Genomic DNA, 22,952 nt, shown 5'->3' with positions numbered 1-22,952 from the left:
GCTAGAAACCAGGAGACCGTGAGTTCTAGTCCCACCTTAGGTACAAAGCCTGCTGGTTGACCCTGAGCTAGTCTTAGCCCTAGGAAGAAGGCGGCCATGGCAAACCATTTCTGAAAATCTTACCAGGAAAGCTGCAGGGATTTGTCCAGGTTGTCCCTGAGAATTGGACACAATTGAATGGAAGGGGAATAAACAAAGCCACAAGAAGATCCCATGGAACGTTGACCATTCTGGATAGTCTCTCACATCAAAGCATGGCTTATATGAGGATGACTGCTTGGAAAGGGCTAGTCCGAATCTTGTCTCATCACTGAAATGTCTGATGTGACTTATGGTTTCAAATGAATGACTCACCACTTGCAGTCTAAGATAGGACAGACTGAGGGCAGTTTTCAATCTGAATGAAGGCTACTCTCCCACCCATCCTGGGTTTTGTCTGCAAGAGTAGGACTTGGTTTAAGGATGTGACAAATAAAGACAGGAATGTCTCAAAGCATTTACAGAAAAAAATTGTCCTTCTCCACTGGATATCCACAACCAGCATGATCAAAAACTGTGGCAAGGACACACCTCTGGTTTTGAAAGTTAATTACTATTCTCTCCTCTTCCAGCATTTCTGAATACTGCATCTAAAACCACTGAATTTCCTCTTACTGGGAATAGTGGGAAGTAACGAAAACCAGCAGTGGCAGCGCGGCTACCACAAAAAGCTGCAATTACTCTCTTCTGACATCACTCAACTGCATAGCAGTGTAACCATTACAGTGCTCCTGGGAATCAGGCTGCTTGAAGATCGCTCCTGATGACAAAAGTAACAGAAGCATTCCTACATCTAGAAAGCAGCAATTCAGCCGCACAACAGTGACAGACAAAAAAAAAATAAAAAAAAAATGCAGCTGCAATACCCGTAACTATCACATATCTTATGTCACTTGTGCACTCACAGATGGCAACTCTAGGTAGAAAGCGTCAACCACTAAGGTAGGTACAGGGGTGGGATTCTACTGATTCGGACTGGTTCTCCTGAACTGGTAGTTCCCACTTCCTGCCGAGAGCAAACCGGTTCTTTGTTGCTGTAAAAGTGTGCCTGCCCGCCTGTCCCCGGGTTATACTGACTTTTATTTCTGCTTCTGAAGCCCAGCTGATCAGGGGGCGGCAGATTGAATTGGCCCTCCTCAGCTATTTTCCTTGCTCCTTTCCTTGTTTGCAACGCGGAGGTTCAATTTTATGGAAACTGTGTGCGCTCAGCGAAACGGTTGTTCAACTGGTAAGATCCCATCCCCGGGTAGGTACCCCAAAATTACGTGACTCATAACACGGGGCCCATTCCTTTCTTTGCATCCAGAAAGAACAAGGAGCTTGGTGGCGCAGTCGACTAAGTGCTGTTAGAGTAGTACTTAGCTGCCAGCGGCCTGCAATTACTGCAAGTTCAAATCTCACCAGGCTCAAGGTTGACTCAACCTTCCATCCTTTCGAGGTAGGTAAAATGAGGACCTGGATTGTGGGGGCAATAAGCTGACTTTGTATAAAAAAGAACACCACTTGGGGGAGGGGGGCGAAAGCCTTACTAAGCAGGTATATACAAAAGTATGAAGGCTATTGCTTAATGCATTGTAAACCGCCCTGAGTCTCCAGAAAAGGGTGGCATATAAATTGAACCAATAAATAAATAAATAAATAAATATCAGAAAAGAATGCTTCTCATGCTCCTGCTTCTCATGTGCTTTGCTTAGCAAACAGGAGCATGCTCCTAATACAATATTGTACAATGGTGGGGATGATTATATCATTCCACCAATATCGCCTATTGCCATGATGGCGAACCTATGGCATGCATGCCAGAAGTGGCACGCAGAGCCCTCTCTGCTGGCACGCGCACCATCGCCCCAGGTCAGATCTCCGTGGCGTTTCTTTTGTGAGCTTCTGTTTCCTTTCAAATGACAAAACTGAAGCTCACAAAAGAAAAAGATCTTACCTCTTGCCACGCTGCTGGTGTTGGGATGCCCAGCCTCCAGCCAGCCAGCTGGTCTCCAGGTTTCTGCTGCACATGCACGCATACCCATTCATGCGCATGTCCGCACATGCATGTGCACATGTCCACTCATGCACATGTTCACACGTGCCCATGCATGCGTGTGTCTGTGCCACCATGCAAACCTTTTAGTTTGGACATGTGCGCGCCCACAGTTTGAGCACTCGGTGTTCCAAAAGGTTCACCATCACTGGTTTATTGGTTCAAGGTTCCCTTCAAGGCTCCCTTCATCTATTTTTTCCCCACAACAACAAACATCTCTTTGAATGGGGTTGAAAAGAGAGGGATAGGGCCAGAGTCACCCTGCCGGCTTCATGCTAAGGCAGCTCTAGAGCTCACAATCTCCCACTTTCTAGCTCAGCTCCTTAATCACCCCACCAAACTGGCTCTTCATGTACAGGTAGTCCTCAACTTACAACAATTCATTTAGTGACCGTTCAAAGTTATAACAGCACTGGAAAAAGTGACACGATTGTCTTTCACACTGATGACCGTCACAGCATCCCCACAGTCACGTGATTTGCACGTGGATGTTTGACAACTGGTTCATATTTATGATGATTGCAGTGTCCCGGGGGTCATATGAGTCCCTTTTGTGACCTTCTGACAAGCAAAGTCAACGGGGGGGGGGGGGGGGGAGAAGCAAGATTCACTTAACAAGCGTGTTACTAACTTAACAGCTGCAGTGATACACTTAAAAACGGCGGCAAAAAAAGTCATAACATGGGGCAAAGCTCATTTAACAAATGTTTCACTTAGCAACATAAATTATGGGCTCAATTGTGGTCATAACTCAAGGACTACCTGTTATCTGGTTATGTAACACACACACACACACACACACACACGCACACACACACACATTCTCTCTCTCTCTCTCTCTCTGTATGTTATATACTGTTATATTAACACGTTGTGGTATATTATAGCATATTCTGGCAAGACATTTGCTTGTGTAAATAAATATGCTGTAATCTTTTCTTCATAGGAAACAAACAGAGTTAAGAAGTCCTGAATGAGGGGCTTGTAGCTTTAAAGGATGACTTGGGAAAGAAATACAAAGAGAGAAACCACCCACTGCTTTGAAGGGTGGAAAGAGGGTGGAAAGAACATCTGTCCTTCTACCAAAGTAAAAGTCGGCATTCAAAACAGCCCCTCTTGTTCTATGAGGAGAGAGAAACATTTAACGACTGGCTCAAGATCAGCAATCAGCCAATCCGAAAGGCAACGGGGTAAGAAGACTCCTATTGCTGGGATATTCTCCTGCCAAAGGCTTTTGAAGTGAGCAGGGCAACTCATGTTAATGAAGTTCAAATGATAAAACCAGAATGAGTTCTCCTGGATCTTGCCGAACAGGAGTTTTCTTCAGCACTGGTTATGCTTACTCTAAGCATAACCTGGGATTATGCTTAATAATCATTAAGCATGATCCCAGGTTATGCTTAGACCTGGGGTACAAATTCAAATTCACTGCATATTCCATATTGCTTCATGAATATTAGGACTGAGATAACACTGGCATTTTCCGATGTAGGCTTCTAGGTATCCAACTTTAATCTTGCTTTGATATTCATTCCATTCTCTTTTCTAACTTTTTTGTTTTAAAAGGATAGTTACTTTTCACAACCATAGAAATAGAAGAAACTTCTATTTCTTTAAAATAGAAGAATAGAATAGAATAGAATAGAATAACAGAGTTGGAAGGGACCTTGGAGGTCTTCTAGTCCAACCCCCTGCCCAGGCAGGAAACCCTACACCACTTCAGACAAATGGTTATCCAACATCTTCTTAAAAATTTCCAGTGTTGGAGCATTCACAACTCCTGGAGGCAAGTTGTTCCACTGATTAATTGTTCTGTCAGGAAATTTCTCCTTAGTTCTAGGTTGCTTCTCTCCTTGATTAGTTTCCACCCATTGCTTCTTGTTCCACCCCCAGGTGCTTTGGAGAATAGTTTGACTCCCTCTTCTTTGTGGCAACCCCTGAGATATTGGAACACTGCTATCATGTCTCCCCTAGTTCTTCCTGTAACATAATGGTGACTGGAAATAATGCTTACTAAAAAAAACCACCTTATTATTTAAAGGAAACAATAAGCGCCTTAACCAACCACGCAAGACTGAATACAGGCAGTCCTCAAGTTATAACAGTTCATTTAGTGACTGTTCAAAGTTACAATGGCATTGAAAAAAGAGACTTATGGCCATATTTCACACTCACGACCATTGTAGCATCCCCATGGTCATGTGATCAATATTCAGCTACTTGGCAATTGGTTCATATTTATGAGGGTTGCAGTTCTGAGGTCCTGTGATCAACTTTTGAGACCTTTTGACAAGCAATGTCAACAGGGAAGCCAGATCTGCTTAACAACTGTGTTACTAAGTTAACTGCAATGATTCGCTTAACAACTGTGGCATTGTAAAATGGGGTAAAACTCACTTAACAAATGCCTCATTGAGCAACATAAATTTTCAGCTCAATTGTGGTCATAAGTCAAGGACTTCCTGTGCTTTTCAAAATCACCATTGACACTTGCATCTGGTCAATTCACTCTCAAGCTACTTTGGCTCTTCATGCAAAAAGTAGACAGCTGAAAAAATATGCTTTTTTAAATGAAGTAATAATGCATCTAGTAGTGGTCCAAACAAAACATTGCGAGCAATGGCTAATAAAGCTCGTGGGAAGATTTTTAAGCTAAAACTTGAAATACAGTTGCTTGCCACTGAAGAAAATGGATGTTGCTTCGGAACAAACAAGAATACAAGTATCTCAATTCTACTCTTCGGTGGCTAACAGGCTGGATGGAAGGAGACAATGCAAGTAGTCCAGTGGTGGGTTGCTCTCGGTTCTATAGAATCGGTAATAAAACCGGCAGGAGGCTCCGCCCACCCACCATGATGTCATCATCTGTGTGTGCGCTCCCGCTGCGAACCAATAGTAAAGATAAGTGGAACCCACCCCTGAAGTAGTCCTGGCTTAGTGACCCCTCATTTAACAACCATATAACAGTGAAGGGAACTTACAACCAGTCTTTGAAGTGGTGGCCAACGTAGCATCTCCATGATCACAATTTGGGCATTTGGCAACTAGCTTGTAATTATGATGGTTGCAGTGTTCCTCAATCCTTTTTATGGCAATCATTTGCAACCTTCACTGCCAACTTCCCACAGGCGAAGTCAATGGGAAAGCCGGCAGGAAGTCACAACTCACTCCTGCTGCTTTTTCTGCCAAAAAGCCTCTGGGTGGGTGACGTGGGGAACTTCTACTCCACCTTTGGGTTGCAGCCTTCTATGTGGGGGGCTGTTCCACCACAGAGATTGCCTACTGGGCCCTGCGAATTGTTCGTGGGTAAGCTGTTCCCATAGTGTCTGTTTCAGTGGTGAAATCTAAAATTTGTTACTACCGGTTCTGTGGGCGTGGCTTGGTGGTGGGGGTAATGTGACTGGGTGGGCGTGGCCAACTTTTTTTTTCTTTTAAAACCATTTTTTCTACAACCTCTTCAGCGAAGAGGTTGTAAAAAAATGTTTTCAAAAGGCTCTGACGATCCCAGCTGAGTTGCCTGATCGGCAGAGGCTTTTTTTCTTTTAAAAGCCTCTGCCGATTAGACAACTCAGCTTGGATCATCAGAGGCATTTAAAAGAAAAAAAACCCCTCTGCCAATCAGGCAACTCAGCTTGGATTGTCAGAGGCTTTTAAAAGAAAAAAAGCCTCTGCTGATCAGGCAACTCAGCTGGGATCATCAGCTGACGATCCCTTTGACGATCCCAGCTGAGCCACGCGATCATCAGAGGCTTTTTTTTAACTTTTAAAAGCATTTTTTCGGCCGAAGAGGTTGTAGAAAAAATGCTTTTAAAAATTAAAAGAAAAAGCCTCTGATGATTGTGCGGCTGAGCTGGGCATGGGGGGGGGGGAAGGGATTTTTGCTACTGGTGCTCCGAACCACCCGCCTCCATCGCTACCGGTTCGGGTGATCTGGTCCGAACCGGGAGCATTTCACCCCTGGTCTGTTTTCAGTGCTGTCTCCACTGTGCAGTTGGTGTCCGGCTTGGTGTACACCATGCTCACCCAGGCTGTGTACCAAGAGATCTGCAGGCACTCTAATGCCACCAGGAAAAGCAGCAGCAGTATCACATGGTGTGACAGCCCTGTAACTTCTGAAGCCATGAAACAAACAGGCCAGTGGTGAAATCCAATTTTTTTTACTACCGGTTCTGTGGGCGTGGCTTGGTGGGCGTGGTGTAGCTTGGTGGGCGTGCTTGGTGTGCATGGCAGGGGAAGGATACTACAAAATCTCCATTCCCACCCCACTCCAGGGGAAGGATACTGCAAAATCTCCATTCCCACCCCACTCCAGGAGAAGGATACTGCAAAATCCCCATTCCCTCCCTACTCCTGGAGAAAGGATATTGCAAAATCTCCATTCCCACCCCACTCTGGGGCCAGCCAGAGGTGGTATTTGCCTCGGTTCTCCGAACTGCTCAAATTTTCCGCTACTGGTTCTCCAGAACCTGTCAGAACCTGCTGGATTTCACCCCTGAAACAGGCCAGCAAATATTGCACCTACAGTGAGAGATGTCTTGTCTGCCTGTTTGCCTGATACATGGTTTCAGTGGTGCAAGCAAGAGTTTCTGGGTTCACCCCTCTTCCCAAAGAGAAAACCAGTGCCTGAGACTTCGAGTAGGAGATGGTGACTAAACTTGCTCAGGTTGTCCCTTTCCTACTTCTCCTCTGGAGTACCAGAAGGTTTCCAAGCATTTCAGGCCACTGAGCATGAGATGAAGCTTGGGAAATATACTTTTTTCCTGCTCTAATTGGATTCCATGAGGTTACATTTCAATGCAAGAAAGGCAGTGGTGGGATTCAAATATTTTTACCTCTGGTTCTGTGGGCATGGCTTGGTGGGCGTAGTGTGGCTTGGTTGGCGTGGCTTGGTAGGCATGGTAGGAGAAGGATTCCCATTCTCTCCCCACTCCAGGGGAAGGATACTGCAAAATCCCCATTTCGTCTCGATCAGCTGGGACTCGGGAGGCAGAGAATAGATGGAGACGGGGCCAGTCAGAGGTGGTATTTACCGGTTCTCCGAACTACTCAAAATTTCCGCTACTGGTTCACCAGAACTGGTCAGAACCTGCTGAAACCCACCTCTGAAGAGAGGGACCTGAACAAAGCATGCTTGCCTAAAAAGGAAAGCTTGCCATGAGCATGACTTTTGACTTCCTGCCAGCTTCCCCAGTGATTTTGCTTGTTGGAAGTGGGCAGTAAATTGCAAGTTGTGGTCATGTGATGTTATAGTGAATAACTGCACATTGCAGGCTTAATGACTGCAACTGAGATCACCAAAATTTCCATCGTAAGTTGGCGCAGTCACATAATTTTTCATTTTATAGCTGGGTTACTTAATGTAGTTTCAGTACAATTACTCTCGTTAACTGAGGACTGCTTGAACATATCTTTCATAAATGTGGTTTCCTAAAGTAGCACCTAGCCTTAAGCCATTGTTTTTGTTGGAATTTTAGATGTACACCTGTAACATCCGAATTATAAAAATTTCTAACGGATAATGAGCATACATTCTATAGTTAAGCTTTAGCATTTATTGGGGGGAAAAAAGGTAAAAAAAATTGGCCCTTCTGTCTAGGGTTAATAAATCTTCTCAGTTGAAAAAAAAAACTGTTTTATTTTTTAACTCTGTTTGTATTAAAACCATTCACTTTGCCTTCAGGGGTCAAAACAATTCACAGCTACCTGTTAATAATTTTTGAAAAATTAAAGGTTTTGGGGGAGAGTATTTGATGATGCTGAAATGAAACTAATTGGTCAAGCAACTGTCATTCTTAGATTGCTGCGGTATATGCAAATTCACTAAATATGCATATATATTAAGCCACCAGCAACTGCATATGCTGATTCCAAGGGAGAAAGAATGAAAATAACACTTTGAGGCAAAATGGCTGTAATTGTCAGAAAGCATCCCATTGTTTATACATTTTCATAGCTTTTTACACTTTTTTTTTCTTTTTTCAGATGGACTTGTTCTTTAAAAAAAATGTGAAAAAGAAATTTCAGAAAGACAGCCCACGTCTGAGCTGAGTTCAGAGATGTCTTATATTTATTTAACCATTGCTACAAAAACTTTTGACTGGAAAAGAAATACATTCATTTTTGCGATGAAAAATCTTGAATCAGGCCTAGGTCTCAATACCTGTTTGGCTATAACAGTTGTGAGATCATTCAGAAAATTTCATACTCTCTATCTCACCAGTTCTAATGAAAAGGAAAGTCTTATCTGCCATTCATCCTTGGATATTGGCTAGAACTGACGCACTTCCATAAAATAATATTGCAAGTAAAGGAACATTCTTCATCTCTTTGTGTCATCTTGTATCCCCAGAACCAGCACAAGAGCATTTCTTAATATTACTGTGGGTAGGCTTTCAGGAACATCATAAGGAGAAAAGTTTCTGCATTATTCAATTTATGTTGGAAATAGCCCAGAATTGGTTGAAAGATGGTGGCTATATAAATATAATAAACAAACAAACAAAATGACCCAAGATTATTAATCCCATTTCTTTTTTATACCCAATTATCAGTTTTGGCCATTGAAGTTGTGTAGTGGCTGGCCAGAATGTTCCAAAAATGTTAAGATCCTACCTTATGCCCCCAATCCATTAAACTTATCATGTAAGAAACAGTGCACAGGATGGCTGGTAGTTGAAGAGAAACAGAACATCTTGATCTCCTTTATGGCTCAACACAGTACAGTAGTCCTCAATTTACAACCATAACTGAGCCCAAAATTTCTGCTGCTATGCAAAACAGTTGTTAAGTGAATTTTACTCATCTTATGAACTTTCTTGGCACAACTATTAAATGAATCACTACAGTCGTTAAGTTAGTAACGTGGCTGTGAAGTCTTACTAAGTGTTAAGTGAATCTGGCTTCTCATGGACTTGGCTTATCAGATCACACGATCCCCGAAACACTGCAACTGTCGTAAATATGAGTCAATGGTCAAGCGACTGAATTTTGATCACCTGGGGATGCTGCAATTGTTGTAAGTGTGAAAAACGGTCATAAGTCACTTTTTTCAGTGCTGTTGTATCTTCTGAACGGTCACTAAACGGATTGTCGCAAGTTGAGGACTACCTATATAAGTGAATTGTGAGAAGAGGAAGGGTCTCTCTTGGTCTGTTCCTGACAGAGCCAAAGATCAAAACGCACTATCCTCCATGAATTAGCCACAGTGATACTAATATTTGCTGGTAAATTATTTGCAGACTTCTTTAAAAGGTTGCTTTGGATAAAATAATCTGAACGGAGCTAGTTAAATTCTCTTAGCTTCCTTGATATCAAGCTATAGCACAAATTTATATCTGAAAACACTGGGGACTTTCATTGAAAAGTCAGTTAAATCCAGAAAAGGTAACTTACCATCCAGAATTGCCCATTGCCCATCTATCTCTGTGTGCTTCAGATAGGAATCTTCAATCGTTGGGTCATAATCTGGCACGAAGATTTTCTGGAAAAACTGAATGGTGAGGGCACTTTTCCCGACACCCCCATCTCCAACCACCACTAATTTGTAAGTGGGCAGGTTTTCACTTGGCACAGCACTGGTAGCCATGGTGTCCAATGGGCCAAATCTAGAACAGAAACAGCATGTTTGAAACAGTGTGGATTGGCAACAGCATGTTGACTGCTATTATAAGATGTATAACCTGTCATCCATTCAAATCCAATTGAAATAAAATATCAAAGCAAACTTTAAAAAAATGCATAGACACATTATTTTAAAAATACTTCAAAAGTCCAACTTAAGAGCCAAGGTGGCTCTTAATGCTAACCAGCTGGATTAGCCTACTGAGCCGTGGTGGCGCAGTGGTTAGAGTGCACTACTGCAGGCTACTTCTGCTGACTGCCGCTGACTGCAATTTGGCAGTTCAAATCTCACCAGACTCAAGGTTGACTCAGCCTTCCATCCTTCCAAGGTGGATAAAATGAGGACCCAAATTGTTGGGGGAATATGCTGACTCTGTAAACCACTTAGAGAGGGCTGTAAAGCCCTGTGAAGAGGTATATAAATCTAAGTGCTATTGCTATTGCTAAAGTGGAAAGACCAGGGATCATAAAATGCGAATTTTGTCTCTTGGGAGTAAAACAGGAGAAGCCCTCTCTTTCTTTCTTCTGGAACACATTATACTCAGCTTAGATTGCTGCAGTCAGGATTTGAACAACTGTTGCACACCCTGCTACCAGCTCATTAATAGTTATGGTTGGCAGACCAAGTTGTGAAAATGTGCTTCTTGTTCTCACTGGAGAATCAAGTATTACCCACACCTACCATTTCAGGAAGACACAGCCCTTCCTGAACAGACTTAACACTAAGCCTCAAAGTCCAATTTCCTTCTGACCATGATCTTCTCTGGATGTTGTTTCATTTTGCTTATCATTTTCTAGCCCATGTATCAAGGAGAAGTCAAAAGAAGTAATCAGGAGCTCTCCAAAATAACCAGTCAGGCACAAAGAAGAGTTAAAAATATCTCCATCTGCTAGCTATTCTGTTATTGGGAAATTTGTTCTACTGTCTTCTTTGTTTGTGTTGTATTAAGAAAAATATACAGTAAAGGTAGGAATGATTTGGTCAGGAAGTAATAAATATATTGTTTGCCACTTTGCCAAGACCTGCAGATTTGTGAGTGTGGTCTTTTCACAAGATCTGCAAAGGCCCAAGGACCAGGAAGATGTGGCTTGAATTTCCACCATAGACACAAACAAGAATGTTTCCTTAGCTGAAGTTGAAGCCAATCATTCAAATATAACTTTCAAAGCTTGGGTTAAAATTAATTATTGCCCCCATTAGACAGGCCTCCCTAAACTTAGGCAAGGTCTTCAAAAATACAGTACTTTGAGCAGAGACATTCAACTCAGACCACTCACTAAAAGTATCAGTTTTATTTTCTGTGAGCATTAAATTTCCTAAAAGCGCCCATTAATACTAGTTCAGCCAGAAAGAACTACTCTAGTTTTTTCTGGTTGGACTTCCAAACACTAGATTAATTCAAGAGGAAGGAAGGAAGGAAGGAAGGAAGGAAGGAAGGAAGGAAGGAAGGAAGGAAAGAAAGAAAAGTTGTGTGATTTTGCTTCCCATTCTGAGCAGTAATTAATCCTCACAGTTTGAAAGGGATTATGAAGTTCAGAATCCAGTCATGGAAAAAAACAGAGAGAAAGTTCTATGGAAAAAAGGAGACTTTTTGGAGAGAAACTTCCTGACTCAGAAGCTGTGCATGATAATGATTTACTGTAGCCATGGTAACATGTGTGACGTTCAAATGGCTAAATCCTGTTATGAAACCTTCAGAAAAAAACACAACTCATACACAACAACAGATGCTGAGTTGTCTTAGTATAGCCCTCTTCTGTCTCCTAGTCAGTTTAAAAACAATCAGTAGGACCCTCACACAGAAAATATATATATCTAGATATACCTATATATATCCATCCCATTCATTGATGTCTTAGAAAGACAGTGCAACCTTATGTACGTTTACATCAAATACCCCTACTAAATTTTACAACAAGCCACCTTGTAGAGTGTTCAGAAATGCAGCTGTCAACCCTTCCAGGTAACCCAGATAGGAAAGGCAACAAGATGAGCAAAATCTACTTTATTGTAAGACTATATTAAAAGAATCTAGCAAGTGTGAAGGAACAAATCTCCTGCAGCCACTTTTAACTGCCTGGTCAATTAAGGGGAGGTCCTTCCTAAATTTCTTCTTTTGGCTATTAAGCCTCTGGGGGCTTCTCCCTCTCTTGTCTGATTGTTTCCTAGGCAGTATCTCCTTCTCTCATCCCTCAAGGTCATTTCCACATACCATTATAGCAGTTAAAGTTGCATATGATATACTGATGTCTGCATTGGTTGTGCCTTCTCTGCTTATGGTTTTTCTGAGGACCTAAATACTGGACACAGCCAGAGAACCTATTTATAAGGTGGCATACTTCAGTCTGTGAGGCAATGGAAGTATGTCAGTCAACGTTTTCCAGTGTCTGCTTTACCATGACAGTATGTCAAGGCAAGCGAGACAGTACAGCAATGTTTCTCAACCTCAGTAACTTTAAGATGGGGAAACTTCAAGTTGAAGTCACCCCCCATCATAAAATTGTTGAGAAAGATTGGTCTACAGCAGGGGTGTCAAACTCAATTTTATTGAGGGTCACATCAGGGTTGTGTTTGACCTTAGGGGGCTGTGGCCAGGGTGGGTGTGGCCAGCTTGTGTTGGGGGTACCTGTGGTGGCCCAAGCACTCTGCCACAGAAAATGGGCTCGGGGGGGGGCGCATGTGGCCCTCCTGAGCTCTGTTTTCACTGGCAGAGGCACCACGGGCCAGTCCTTCGCTGTTTCCAGGGTGGCCTTGTGGACCAGATTTAAAAAACTTGTGGGCCCACAGGTTGGGATTCGGCCCACAGGCCTTGAGTTTGACACCCATGGTCTACAGAATTTAGGCCAAATTAAGGTGTAGAAATTAGTGAATTTTCCACTCAGTGGAAGAAAAAAACCCTCATCCACCAACTGCACCTCCAAACATGGGCTGGGGGAAGAAGCAAACATTAACTGCTAGAATGACAGGTTTAGTCATCTGTTAGACATTTTACCATTTACTTTACAGCAATTTGTTGATGATTTTTCTACTGACTGAGAAATCCACCAACTACTGCACCTAAACCAGTGGAGGATTTAGACATAGTGAGACCCCAACCCATGGGAAATTGTAGAGAGCCTACTTGACAAGCACTAACAGAGAATAAGACTGTGTAACAACTGAATTTGGCAACAATGCCACCAGAAAAACCTAAGAGAGCCATGATAGGATTAGGAAGGTCTCATTTTGAATGCATGGAAGTAGAAATAAAGCCTATCTTTATCTAGTAATGGGGGTCATGTGAGCTATAGAGGAGTGCTTACTTTTGTGGAGATTTTCATGTATGAAATAATAAAACTGTATCTGATTAAAATAATAATAAAAAAAAACTGAAATTTTGGGAGGCCCCTTCAGATTGTGAAGCGTGTTTAGCTTACACTGAACAAAGTCTGTCCTTGCCTTAATTTGCCCCACAGAAAACCCATGGGACAGTGAGAAAGGTAGTCCTCGCCTTACAACAGTTCATTTAGTTCAAAGTTACAACAGCATTGAAAAAATGTGACTTAGGACCGTTTTTCACACTTACGACCGCTGCAGCTTCCCCCTTGGTCATGTGATCAAAATTCAGACTCTTGGCAACTGATTCATATTTATGACTGTTGCAGTGTCCCGGGATCATGTGAATCCCTTTAGCAACCTTCTGACAAGCGAAAGCAATGGGGAAACCAGATTCCAGACTTAACAACCATGCTACTAACTTAACAACTGCAGTGATTCACTTAACAACTGTGACAAGAAAGGTTGTAAAATGGGGCCAAATTCACTTATTCACAAATTAACACATGTCTTGCTTAGCAACATAAATTTTGAGCTCAGTTGTGGTCATAGGTTGAGAACTACCTGTATGACCATCAAAGTTCTTGTCTCAACAATGGCCATGCTGGCTACAGCCTTTTGCAGAGCACCAAGAACTGAGGAAGACTATGTAGGGCAGACTTGTCAAACTCAAGGCCCGCGGGCCAGATGTGGGCCACAATGTGATTAGATCTGGCACACGGGGCCACCCTGAAAATGCTGAGGGGCTGGCCCCCACCACCTCAGCCCTGGCCCATAGGACTTTATTCATGTAGATCAGGGATCCTCAAACTACAGCCCACGGGTCAGATATGGCCCACCGAAGGCATTAATCCGGCCCACGAGGGACCATGAGGCTGCCCCTCCCACATTGCTCCATCCACCCACCAGACCCCATCCACCTTCTGGAGGCTGATGAGGCCAAAGGTGGGATGCGTGGGGGCCTCAGGAGACCAAAAACAGGCCCATTTTTGGGTGGCAGAGTGGTTCTGGAGGCGCCCCAGAGACAGAGAGAGAGAGGGGGGAGGGACACACACACACACAAACACACACACACACACACACAAACAGAAGTCACACACACACCCCAAGGCAGCCACATCCCTTCACTAACCTGCTTTCCACCCCCAGGAACGTAACAAATTAAAGTTTAATTTATGAGTATTGTTTAATGGACTGCTAAATTGGCCACTCCCATACAGTCACATGACCACCTAGCCACACCCACACAGCTGGTCCGGCTATCCAACAGTCTGAGGGACCGTGAATTGGCCCCCTGTTTAAAAAGTTTGAGAACCCCTGATGTAGATCATCCTCTAAGTGGCCTCAATGACTCTCTAAAACAGGGGTGTCAAACTCAATTTCATTGAGGGCTGCATCAGCATTATGGTTGCCCTCAAAGGGCCAGTTGCAAAACTATGAGGGCAACCATAATGCTGATGCAGCCCACAATGAAATTGAGTTTGACACTCCTGATATAGGGCCTGCATTTTTTACAAGTAAAATCTCAGATCTGTCCCTCAATATGAACACTGGTGGTGGTATTAAGCCAGTTCGGACTGGTTCAGGCAAACCGGTAGTGGCGACCTGTGGGCGCAGTAGTGGTGACCTGTGGGTGGGCCTGCCCACTTGCCCTGGCGCTATGCCACCCTATTTAGCCATGGTTTCTAAGCCGCTCGCACGCGTGCAAGCTGCACGCACGAGCAAAGCGCACATGCTCACATTTTTGGTGCGCGGTGAACTGGTGGTAAAATTATGTGAAACTCAACTCTGACGAACACCATCTAAAAGTCCTATTGTAAACCTGGCAGCAAACACGAATGCTCTCTAAAACTGCTTCTGTAAGCAACAAGAAGCTTTTGAGAGAGCCTTTCTACAATTCTGATCTTCGTTTGATGCTCGCCAGGTATTTTCACCTCAAGGGAAGGCAGTGAAACTACATACCCGCTCTTCTCAATCTCTGCTGAAAGGAAAGCCATATGATTCACATTATATACTTAAAGCGCTTGAATTGCACAAAAAAGGCAGCCAGGAGCTGATGAACACTGAGCTGTAATGTCAGGAGTCTCAAAATTATAACCTCAGCAAATAAAACTCACATCACTGTCAATTACTCGTGTAGACAGAAGCAGAATGTTGCTGAGCTGCAATCTTTCAGCAATCCTGAAGCTAAAGGGATGAGCAGAGAGTACCTCTTGCTCACGATCTGAAGTTCATTGGAAAGATTAACAACATCAGTAGATTTCAGGACCCATAGCGAGAAGACAGAATTAGATAATTGATCCTTGGGAAGGGAAGAACTACAGAAACAAGAGCAAAAAGGAAAGAAAAAAAAACATATCCTTCTAAGGGTCCAATATCTTTACACTGAGAGTTGGCTCTGCAGAGGTATATAGGTAGTCCTTGGCTTACAACCTTGACTTACAATTGAGCCCAACATTTCTGTTGCTGAGCAAAACAGTTTTTGAATGGATTTACTCCATTTTATGACCTTTCTTCCCACAGTTGTTAAGTGAATCACTGCAGTTGTTAATTTAGTACCACGGTTGTTAAGTGAATCTGGCTTCCCCATTGACTTTGCTTGTCAGAAAGTCACAAAAAGCGATCGCATGACCCCAGGGCACTGCAACTGTCACAAATATGAGTCAGTTATGCCGAGTATCTGAATTTTCATCATGTGATCCCAGGGATGCTGCAATGGTCGTAAAAGCGTGAAAAATGATCTTAAGTCATTTTTTCCAGCACTGTTGTAACTTTGAATGGATGCTAAATGAACTGTTGTAAGTTGAGGACTACCTGTACATAGAAACACTTAAACACTGCCTTTATCCTTCAGCTCCACTCATGTTTAAATATAATAGTGCAGTGTAAGGCAACAGGTTTAATACCTTTCTCCAAGATGCATATTGGAATAGAAGTGACTAGTAATTGCATATCATCATGTGCAAATAGTAAACTGGGAGAAACACAACTCTCTTTTCCACTGTTGGATTTTTTAGCTTGGTGCAACGATGTTGAACAAATTAATGTTAACTTGGGCTGTTTCTGCTACTCTATCACTTTTATTTCACTTAGGGACTTCCTATTTTATTCTTATAAAATATCTATGAGGTTGGTTACTGATAAAACAATGACTTATTTAATTCCACCTGATGGCTCTCTAGTGCCTGTTGAATGGTATGGCTCAAGAGTATAAATTCTGCAGCCTTCAAAGTCTTTGGTTCGGCCTCCAGATACTTTCTAAAATTTAGCGAAATGTTGCATCTGATGAAGAAATTTGCTGCTGATAAAAAGCCTCTGTCCCAATAAAGCTGGTTAATTTTGAAGGTGTCACAGATGAATATGTTATTTCTTCCAGTGAGGGAGGGGTCTTTGGTGCTTTCTGAGCTTGGTTATTTTCTTGCAGACGTTTCGTTACCCAAATTAGGTAACTTCATCAGTGCTAATCAACCCTGAACTACAAACATTCTCCTTTATTGGTACTTCTTCCACTCTCCAAATGTTGCATCAATCTGTAATGTTTAATGAATTTAAATTTGAATTTACTTCTAATTAAATGTGTAATATGCCACTCAAAGGCCCAATAAAGCAGTGGTGGGTTTCAAATTTTTTTACTACCGATTCTGTGGGTGTAGCTTGGTGGGTATGGCAGAGGAAGGATACTGTAAAATCTCCATTCCCTCCCGATCAGCTGGGAGGCAGAGAATAGATGAGGGCGGAGCCAGTCAGAATTTTTACTACCAGTTCTCCAAATTACTTAAAATTTCCGCTACCGGTTCTCCAGAACTGGTCAGAATCTGCTGAAACCCACCTCTGCAATAAAGCCATCCACCTATAAAAGATTGTGCATGTGTCTTCTAATTATTACACAATACCGGTTCTCTAATGAAGCTCCTTTAAATTCCATAAACATAAACATACTTATGTTTCCATTTCTCCAGCTGCAATAAGGTTATAGACAAATTGCTCAGCATGAGTTGAGAACCCTCGTTTTTTTAAATAGAAGATACTATTCCTTGATGATTTCCTTCAAGGATTTTTTTTTAAAAAAAGAAGCTATGAGCATTGCTTTAATTTTTTTTAACACTCAAGAGAAGAATGCTTTCCTTATTGTAGAGCAGCATAGAAACAATGAATCTGAATTAACTATTCAGCAGAAAGAAATCAGATATTCCATAAGTTCAGATGCCTGCCCACGTAGATATAATAGAAAAAGGACTCTCATCCCACCGAAGAGGAAATGATTTGGAATTCTCAAAATGTGTCCCTTCCGATTAACACAATCCCTGGAAATGGGCAAGTCTCTCTTAAAAATCACAGCCCTCTGATACCCTAATTAATAATGCCTTCAGATTATTAATCAGGCCCCCACAGATCAAACTTCTCAAGGCATGGCAAACCAAAGGGGAAATTCTTTATTTCCTTTGATGAGTGTTATAATTCTCCTTTTATATTTATTTTGGATGAGAAAGAGATAAAGATCAGGTCTGCTGTGGAATCCAAAGGGAGGATTCTGACGAAGTTTACAGCATAGTCTTTAGTCACGAGGATAACCTTGGCCTCACAACTGAAGTGCCATACATGTGAAAATCATCAGAGTAACCATCAGTCCTTGGATCAATCCCTCTCCCTCACATCACAGGGCTGATGTTGTAGGGAAAATAGCAGGAGGAAGAAGTATATTAAATATGTTTGTTGCCTTGAGTTATTTATATACAATTTGGTCCAGTGCAGTGGTGAAATCTAAAATTTGTTACTACTGGTTCTGTGGGCGTGGCTTGGTGGTGGTGGGGGCAATGTGACTGAGTGGGCGTGGCCAGCTTTTTTTTTTTTTACTTTTAAAACCATTTTTTCCACATTTTTTCTTCGGCGAAGAGGTTGTAAAAAAATACTTTTAAAAGCCTCTGACGATCCCAGTTGAGTTGCCTGATCGGCAGAAGCTTTTTTTCTTTTAAAAGCCTCTTACGATCCCAGTTGAGTTGCCTGATTGGCAGAGGTTGTCTCTTTGGCTAAAGAGGTTGTAGAAAAAATGCTTTTAAAAGCCTCTGACGATCCCAGCTGAGCCGCACGATAATTATAGGCTTTTTTTTTTTACTTTTAAAAGCATTTTTTCTGCTGAAGAGATTGTAGAAAAAATGCTTTTAAAAATAATAATAAAAAAGCCTCTGATGATCGCACGGCTCAGCTGGGCATGGGGGGTGGGGGCAGGGATTTTTGCTACCAGTTCTCCGAACAAATCGCCTCCATCGCTACTGGATCAGGCGATCCGGTCCGAACCAGGAGCATTTCACCCCTGGTCCAGTGGTTAAGGCACCACGCTAGAAAGTGGGAGACCATGAGTTCTAGTCATCCGGCCTGGCAATAACATATTTGGGAAAAAAGAATAAAAAGACAAGACAAACAAAGAAGAAATTGGAAGAGGAATATATGGAGAAAGAATTACAAAAAAATCCACAAAACAGAAAACCTAAAAAAAAAAAAGGAATAGAAAAAACATGAAATAAATTTAATTGAACAAGCATTTTTGGCATGTAAATTAAGGTCAGCCAAACAGAATTTCTTTGAAAATGCAAATAAGCCAGGTAGATGGTTGGCATATAAAATGAAAAAAGAAAAAGAGAAGAAATTAATTAATAAATTACAAGATGAAGAAGGAAGTATATGTTATAGAAATGAAGAAAAGAAAAAATAATTCAAAATTATTATGAGAGACTATATAATCAAGAGATGATACCTGATGGAAAGATAAAACAATTTTTAGAGAAATCTGACCTACCTAAAATATCTGAATAATACAAGGAAGCTCTAGAGGAAAGAATATCGATGATGGAATTGACAGAAGCAATTAAAAAACAAAAGAACGGGAAAACACCAGGCCCAGATGGATTACCAGCAGAACTATATAAATCATTTCAAGAGATGTTAAGCAATATAATGTTGGAATTATTTAATGAACTTTTGGTGAAGGCAAAGATACCAGATTCTTGGACCAAGGCGTATGTCATACTTATACCTCAAGAAAATACAGATTTACAAGTCAAAAACTATAGACCAATTTCATTGTTCTAATCATCCTTTAGCCATGGAAAGCCAGCTGGCTGACTTTGGGCCAATAACTCTCTTTCAAAGCCCAACTCATCTTGCAAGGTTGTTGTGGGGAAAATAGGAGGAAGGTGTATATTGGATATGTTCGCTGCCTTGAGTTATTTGTAAAAATAAGAAAGGCAGAATACAAACAAACAAATACAATTTTAAAAAAAGTTGTCTTGACAATTTTTCTTCTGTTCAGCCGGATGAATCTTTAAATGCCAGAAAGCATCATGAAACTGCTTTATAAATAAGGGATAGGCATTGTGTGGAAGTTCCCAAATAAAAATATGGTCATATCCTAGATTTAAAGACTGTAAAATCCTCTTTCTTGGAGGGCTTTGGGGGAAATTCTGCTTTGAAGTTCTAAGGACCATGTTTTCTAACAAAAATGCAAATTGGCTATAAATTAAAAGAAAAAAATCCACGTTAGGATGATGACTGTGAGTTAACAATTGGTCTCAAGATTACATTAGTAATTGTTTTGCTGTTGGTGTAGTAATAATTATTTTTGGTTCTCCATGATTAATACCACAGTTTTAAAAAAAATTATAGGATGATTTATGTTTATATTGTCCAATTATTTCATTAAAGGTTGAACATTTTTATCCCTTTTTAGATTTAGACACAATTTTTTATTCAAGATTAGTAGCACCAATAGTGTGCAGTGATGTATCATTTATTTCATCCTGCTTATTAACATCCGCCTCTCGCCAAGCAATTCCCATATCAACCAAGCTTTCTAAGTTTCCAGAAGGCAACAAAGTTTTGCCACCAGAGATTTGTTTGCCTATAATGGATGTAGACAGTATTCTCAATTTCATAGTTTAGCTTGACCACCAATCCAAGAAGGGTTGCTCATATTCTTGACATGTTTGTGGGTAGAAAACTTTCTTTGCTGCAAATAAGGGAGGATCCCCCTCCCCTTCTTTATTTGTCTGCCCCTGCCGTGTCTGGTCCCTTTTTGTTAAGCCCACTCCTCTTCAGTGCTGCCGCCCCTCTCAGCCCCAGTGCAGCTGCTGCATCTCCCCCAAGGGTGTGGGGGGAGGGGAGGTTAAGGTTAGCTGGACACTGACCTTGGAAGGCAAGCAGGCGAGGGGGACCGCCGGGAAGGCAGCGTGGAAGGCTGACAAGCATGGCAGTGCTGCGGGGAAAGGAGTAGGCTGCTAGCTCCCTTCCCCACAGCCCTGCCTCCTTGCCTGCCTTCCATGTGGTCTTCCACTTGCCTGCCTTCACAAGCTGGCCACGGGGATGCCGGGAAGGCAGCATGGAAGGCAGGCAAGCATGGCAGGGCTGCGGGGAATGGAGTAGGCTGCTAGCTCCCTTCCCCACAGCCCTGCCATGCTTGCCTGCCTTCTACATGGCCTTCCGCTTGCCTGCCTTTGCAAGCTGGCCACGGGGATGCTGGGAAGGCCGTATGGAAGGCAGAGAAGCATGGCAGAACTGCGGGCCGTGGACCGGTTTGGGGGCGTGGCCAGCCAGCAGTTGCTACCAGTTTGGTGAACCAGCCCCAATCTCCGCTACTGGTTCACCTGAACCGGTCTGAACCGGTACCATTTCACCCTTGTGCTGAGCCATCACTCCCCTTTACAATGAAAGGAAATGCAAATAACACAACATTTCAATTAAATTATCATCCTTGATATTCATCTATATATCATTTCTTCTCCAGAAGTTGTTCTACAATTTGGGGAAAGTTAAAACTTTAACAAACCACACTATGTAGAATGGGAAGAAAAGTCACAAAGAAAACTGAAGAATTCCACTAAAAACTTCCCTGCCCTAACAGTTGTCTTCCACATTAACAGTACAGGCAGCAATAACATTGATGCAGCAATATTAATTCTGTAAGACTTTGTCACAGAGATAATAAATCTCCAGCTCACAAATCTAAATGAAGAATAGTAATCAAATACAACTTACCAATAGTTAAAATGGCAAATGATTTCAGCAACTGAAACTTCACTATGAATTTTCCATGGAAAGTGAGATAATTGGAGAAGTCTGATTGGAGTCACTGCCCTATGCACTGTTTTAGGATCTGGGAAGGATTTTGCCCCATAACTGAAATGAATCCCCATTTTGATTGAAGTATTGATTCTCTTAAAAGCAGGTCAGAACTAGCCTGGCAGGCACATTAGTAGGAGATCAGCAATGGACAGAAACTGTGCTGTAATTTTGGCATTCTAACCCCAAATGCTTAATTAGAAACAGTTTTGTAAAATGGAGCAAAAAGAAAAAGTAAATAAATCACATTTTGCTTTACAGCTTCCACAGATTGGCAGCCAGGTTTGGCTTCTCACCCTCCGCAATGTAGAATTTGATTGAGAGAAAATAAATGCTCTCTGAGTAAATTGGGTGCAAAATAGGTTAGTCTACACTTAATCCTCATTCAGTATTCTTGTGGCACCTCTCTGCCTTTAATTTATATTTCAGTAAACAAGGTAGTGAGGTATTTATAGTTCAAATACCTTAGGTAACCTTCTTTCACAAAGGACTAATTCTGGGTTGGTGATGATGAGAAACATCATTTTTCTCCTTTATTTCTACTTCATGTTTATTTTATGGTGAGTGTAGATCTCTATGTTATTGCTAATTGATTATCTATATGTACCATGCAGTCAAGTATCTTGAAAAAAATGTATGGAAACAATAAGCATGATTTAAGAATAGAAAACTGTCTCTAATATGAAAAAAGTGACATTTCAGAAACATTTCCTATGGAATGGAGGGCAGATTGTACCAATATGACTCATAGTCAGAAAGCCAATAAGTTGTCAGAGCATAGTCAGTGAGGTTAAAAATCTCTGAAATACATTCTAACAGATATGCCAAAAGTACCATTGGCAAGAAACAGGGACTGAAGGTGATTGAAGGTGAGCTAGAGCCTCTGTTAGAGCCTACCTTGTGGCAGTAAGGGCAACAAAATATAACAATTTCTCCACCCTGATTGCATCCACAAATAGTTGCCCATAGTCCTGCTTTGGGTGACTCGGTCTCTCCTTAACTTCCCTAGGGGGAGGATCTGGTCCATGACCCTTATTTTGTAAGGTGCCCAGGACTCAGTTCTCTCTCCTTTCCTATTTAACACCTAGATGAAGTTGCTGGATTATTTCATTTCATTTTATTTAATTTGTATACCGCCCTACTCCCGAAGGACTCAGGGCGGTGAACAGGCACAGAATAAAACACCTAAAATACAGAAATTAAGAACAAAAGTAAAATTGAATTAAATCAATTTAGCCCAAGACAAATTTAAAACCCCAGGTTAAGAGCAAATTAAAATTTACATTAAAATTTACATTAAAAAGAAATTAGGATTAGGTGATCCAATGATTTCAAGTGAGTTATCCTCAATATATTGGTGGTACTCATCTTTATGTCTCCACTCTCAGCCACCTGAGTGATGCCATGGATGTCCTGTCAGAGTACCTGGAAGCTGAAGGAGCCTTGATGGGGTGCAATGGGCTTTGACTCAACCCAAGCAACTCTGGGTGGCTTGCGTGGCTGAGTGGTATTTGGGTCTTCCAGTGACAAGGTTCCTCTACCTCAGGTCCTGGATGGTGTGGCATTGCCCCAGGCAGACTTGGTGTGTAATTTGGGGGTACTCCTGGACTCATATCTCCTACTAGAAGAGGAATCAACAAAGGACTAGATTCCCACTGAGGGCAATCTCTGTCTGGGAGTTGAGATATGCCCAGTTGGAAGTCACCTGGATAGAGTCTAGGTGGTCATTGGAGAAAAAACATCTGCAATTAGGGAGAGGGAAATTGAGACCTTTCTCTGTTCCAGAGAACACTCCACATTATTGACTGTCTGCACCATGGGTCCCTTTAG

General features: G+C 41.9%; 1 protein-coding gene across 2 annotated transcripts in view; it reads right to left on the bottom strand.

The window, feature by feature from the left end:
- MRAS (muscle RAS oncogene homolog) overlaps window positions 1-22,952 on the bottom strand; it is a 56,403-nt gene that overhangs the window by 12,684 nt on the left and 20,767 nt on the right. Inside the window, exon 2 of one of the 2 annotated variants that reach the window (XM_034422194.3) lies at window positions 9,467-9,678. The exons of the other annotated variant lie outside the window; for it this stretch is intronic. Within the exon in view, the coding sequence (XP_034278085.1) occupies window positions 9,467-9,659 (193 nt within the window). The 5' untranslated portion in view covers window positions 9,660-9,678. The remainder of the gene's footprint in view (window positions 1-9,466; window positions 9,679-22,952) is intronic. 2 annotated transcript variants of the gene reach the window in all.

The sequence above is a fragment of the Pantherophis guttatus genome, chromosome 1 (assembly GCF_059756535.1).
Source record: "Pantherophis guttatus breed Tessera chromosome 1, ASM5975653v1, whole genome shotgun sequence".
Lineage (NCBI taxonomy): Eukaryota > Metazoa > Chordata > Lepidosauria > Squamata > Colubridae > Pantherophis > Pantherophis guttatus.
Note: the sequence above shows the minus strand (reverse complement) of the source record. Positions and strands in the feature narration are given on the sequence as shown.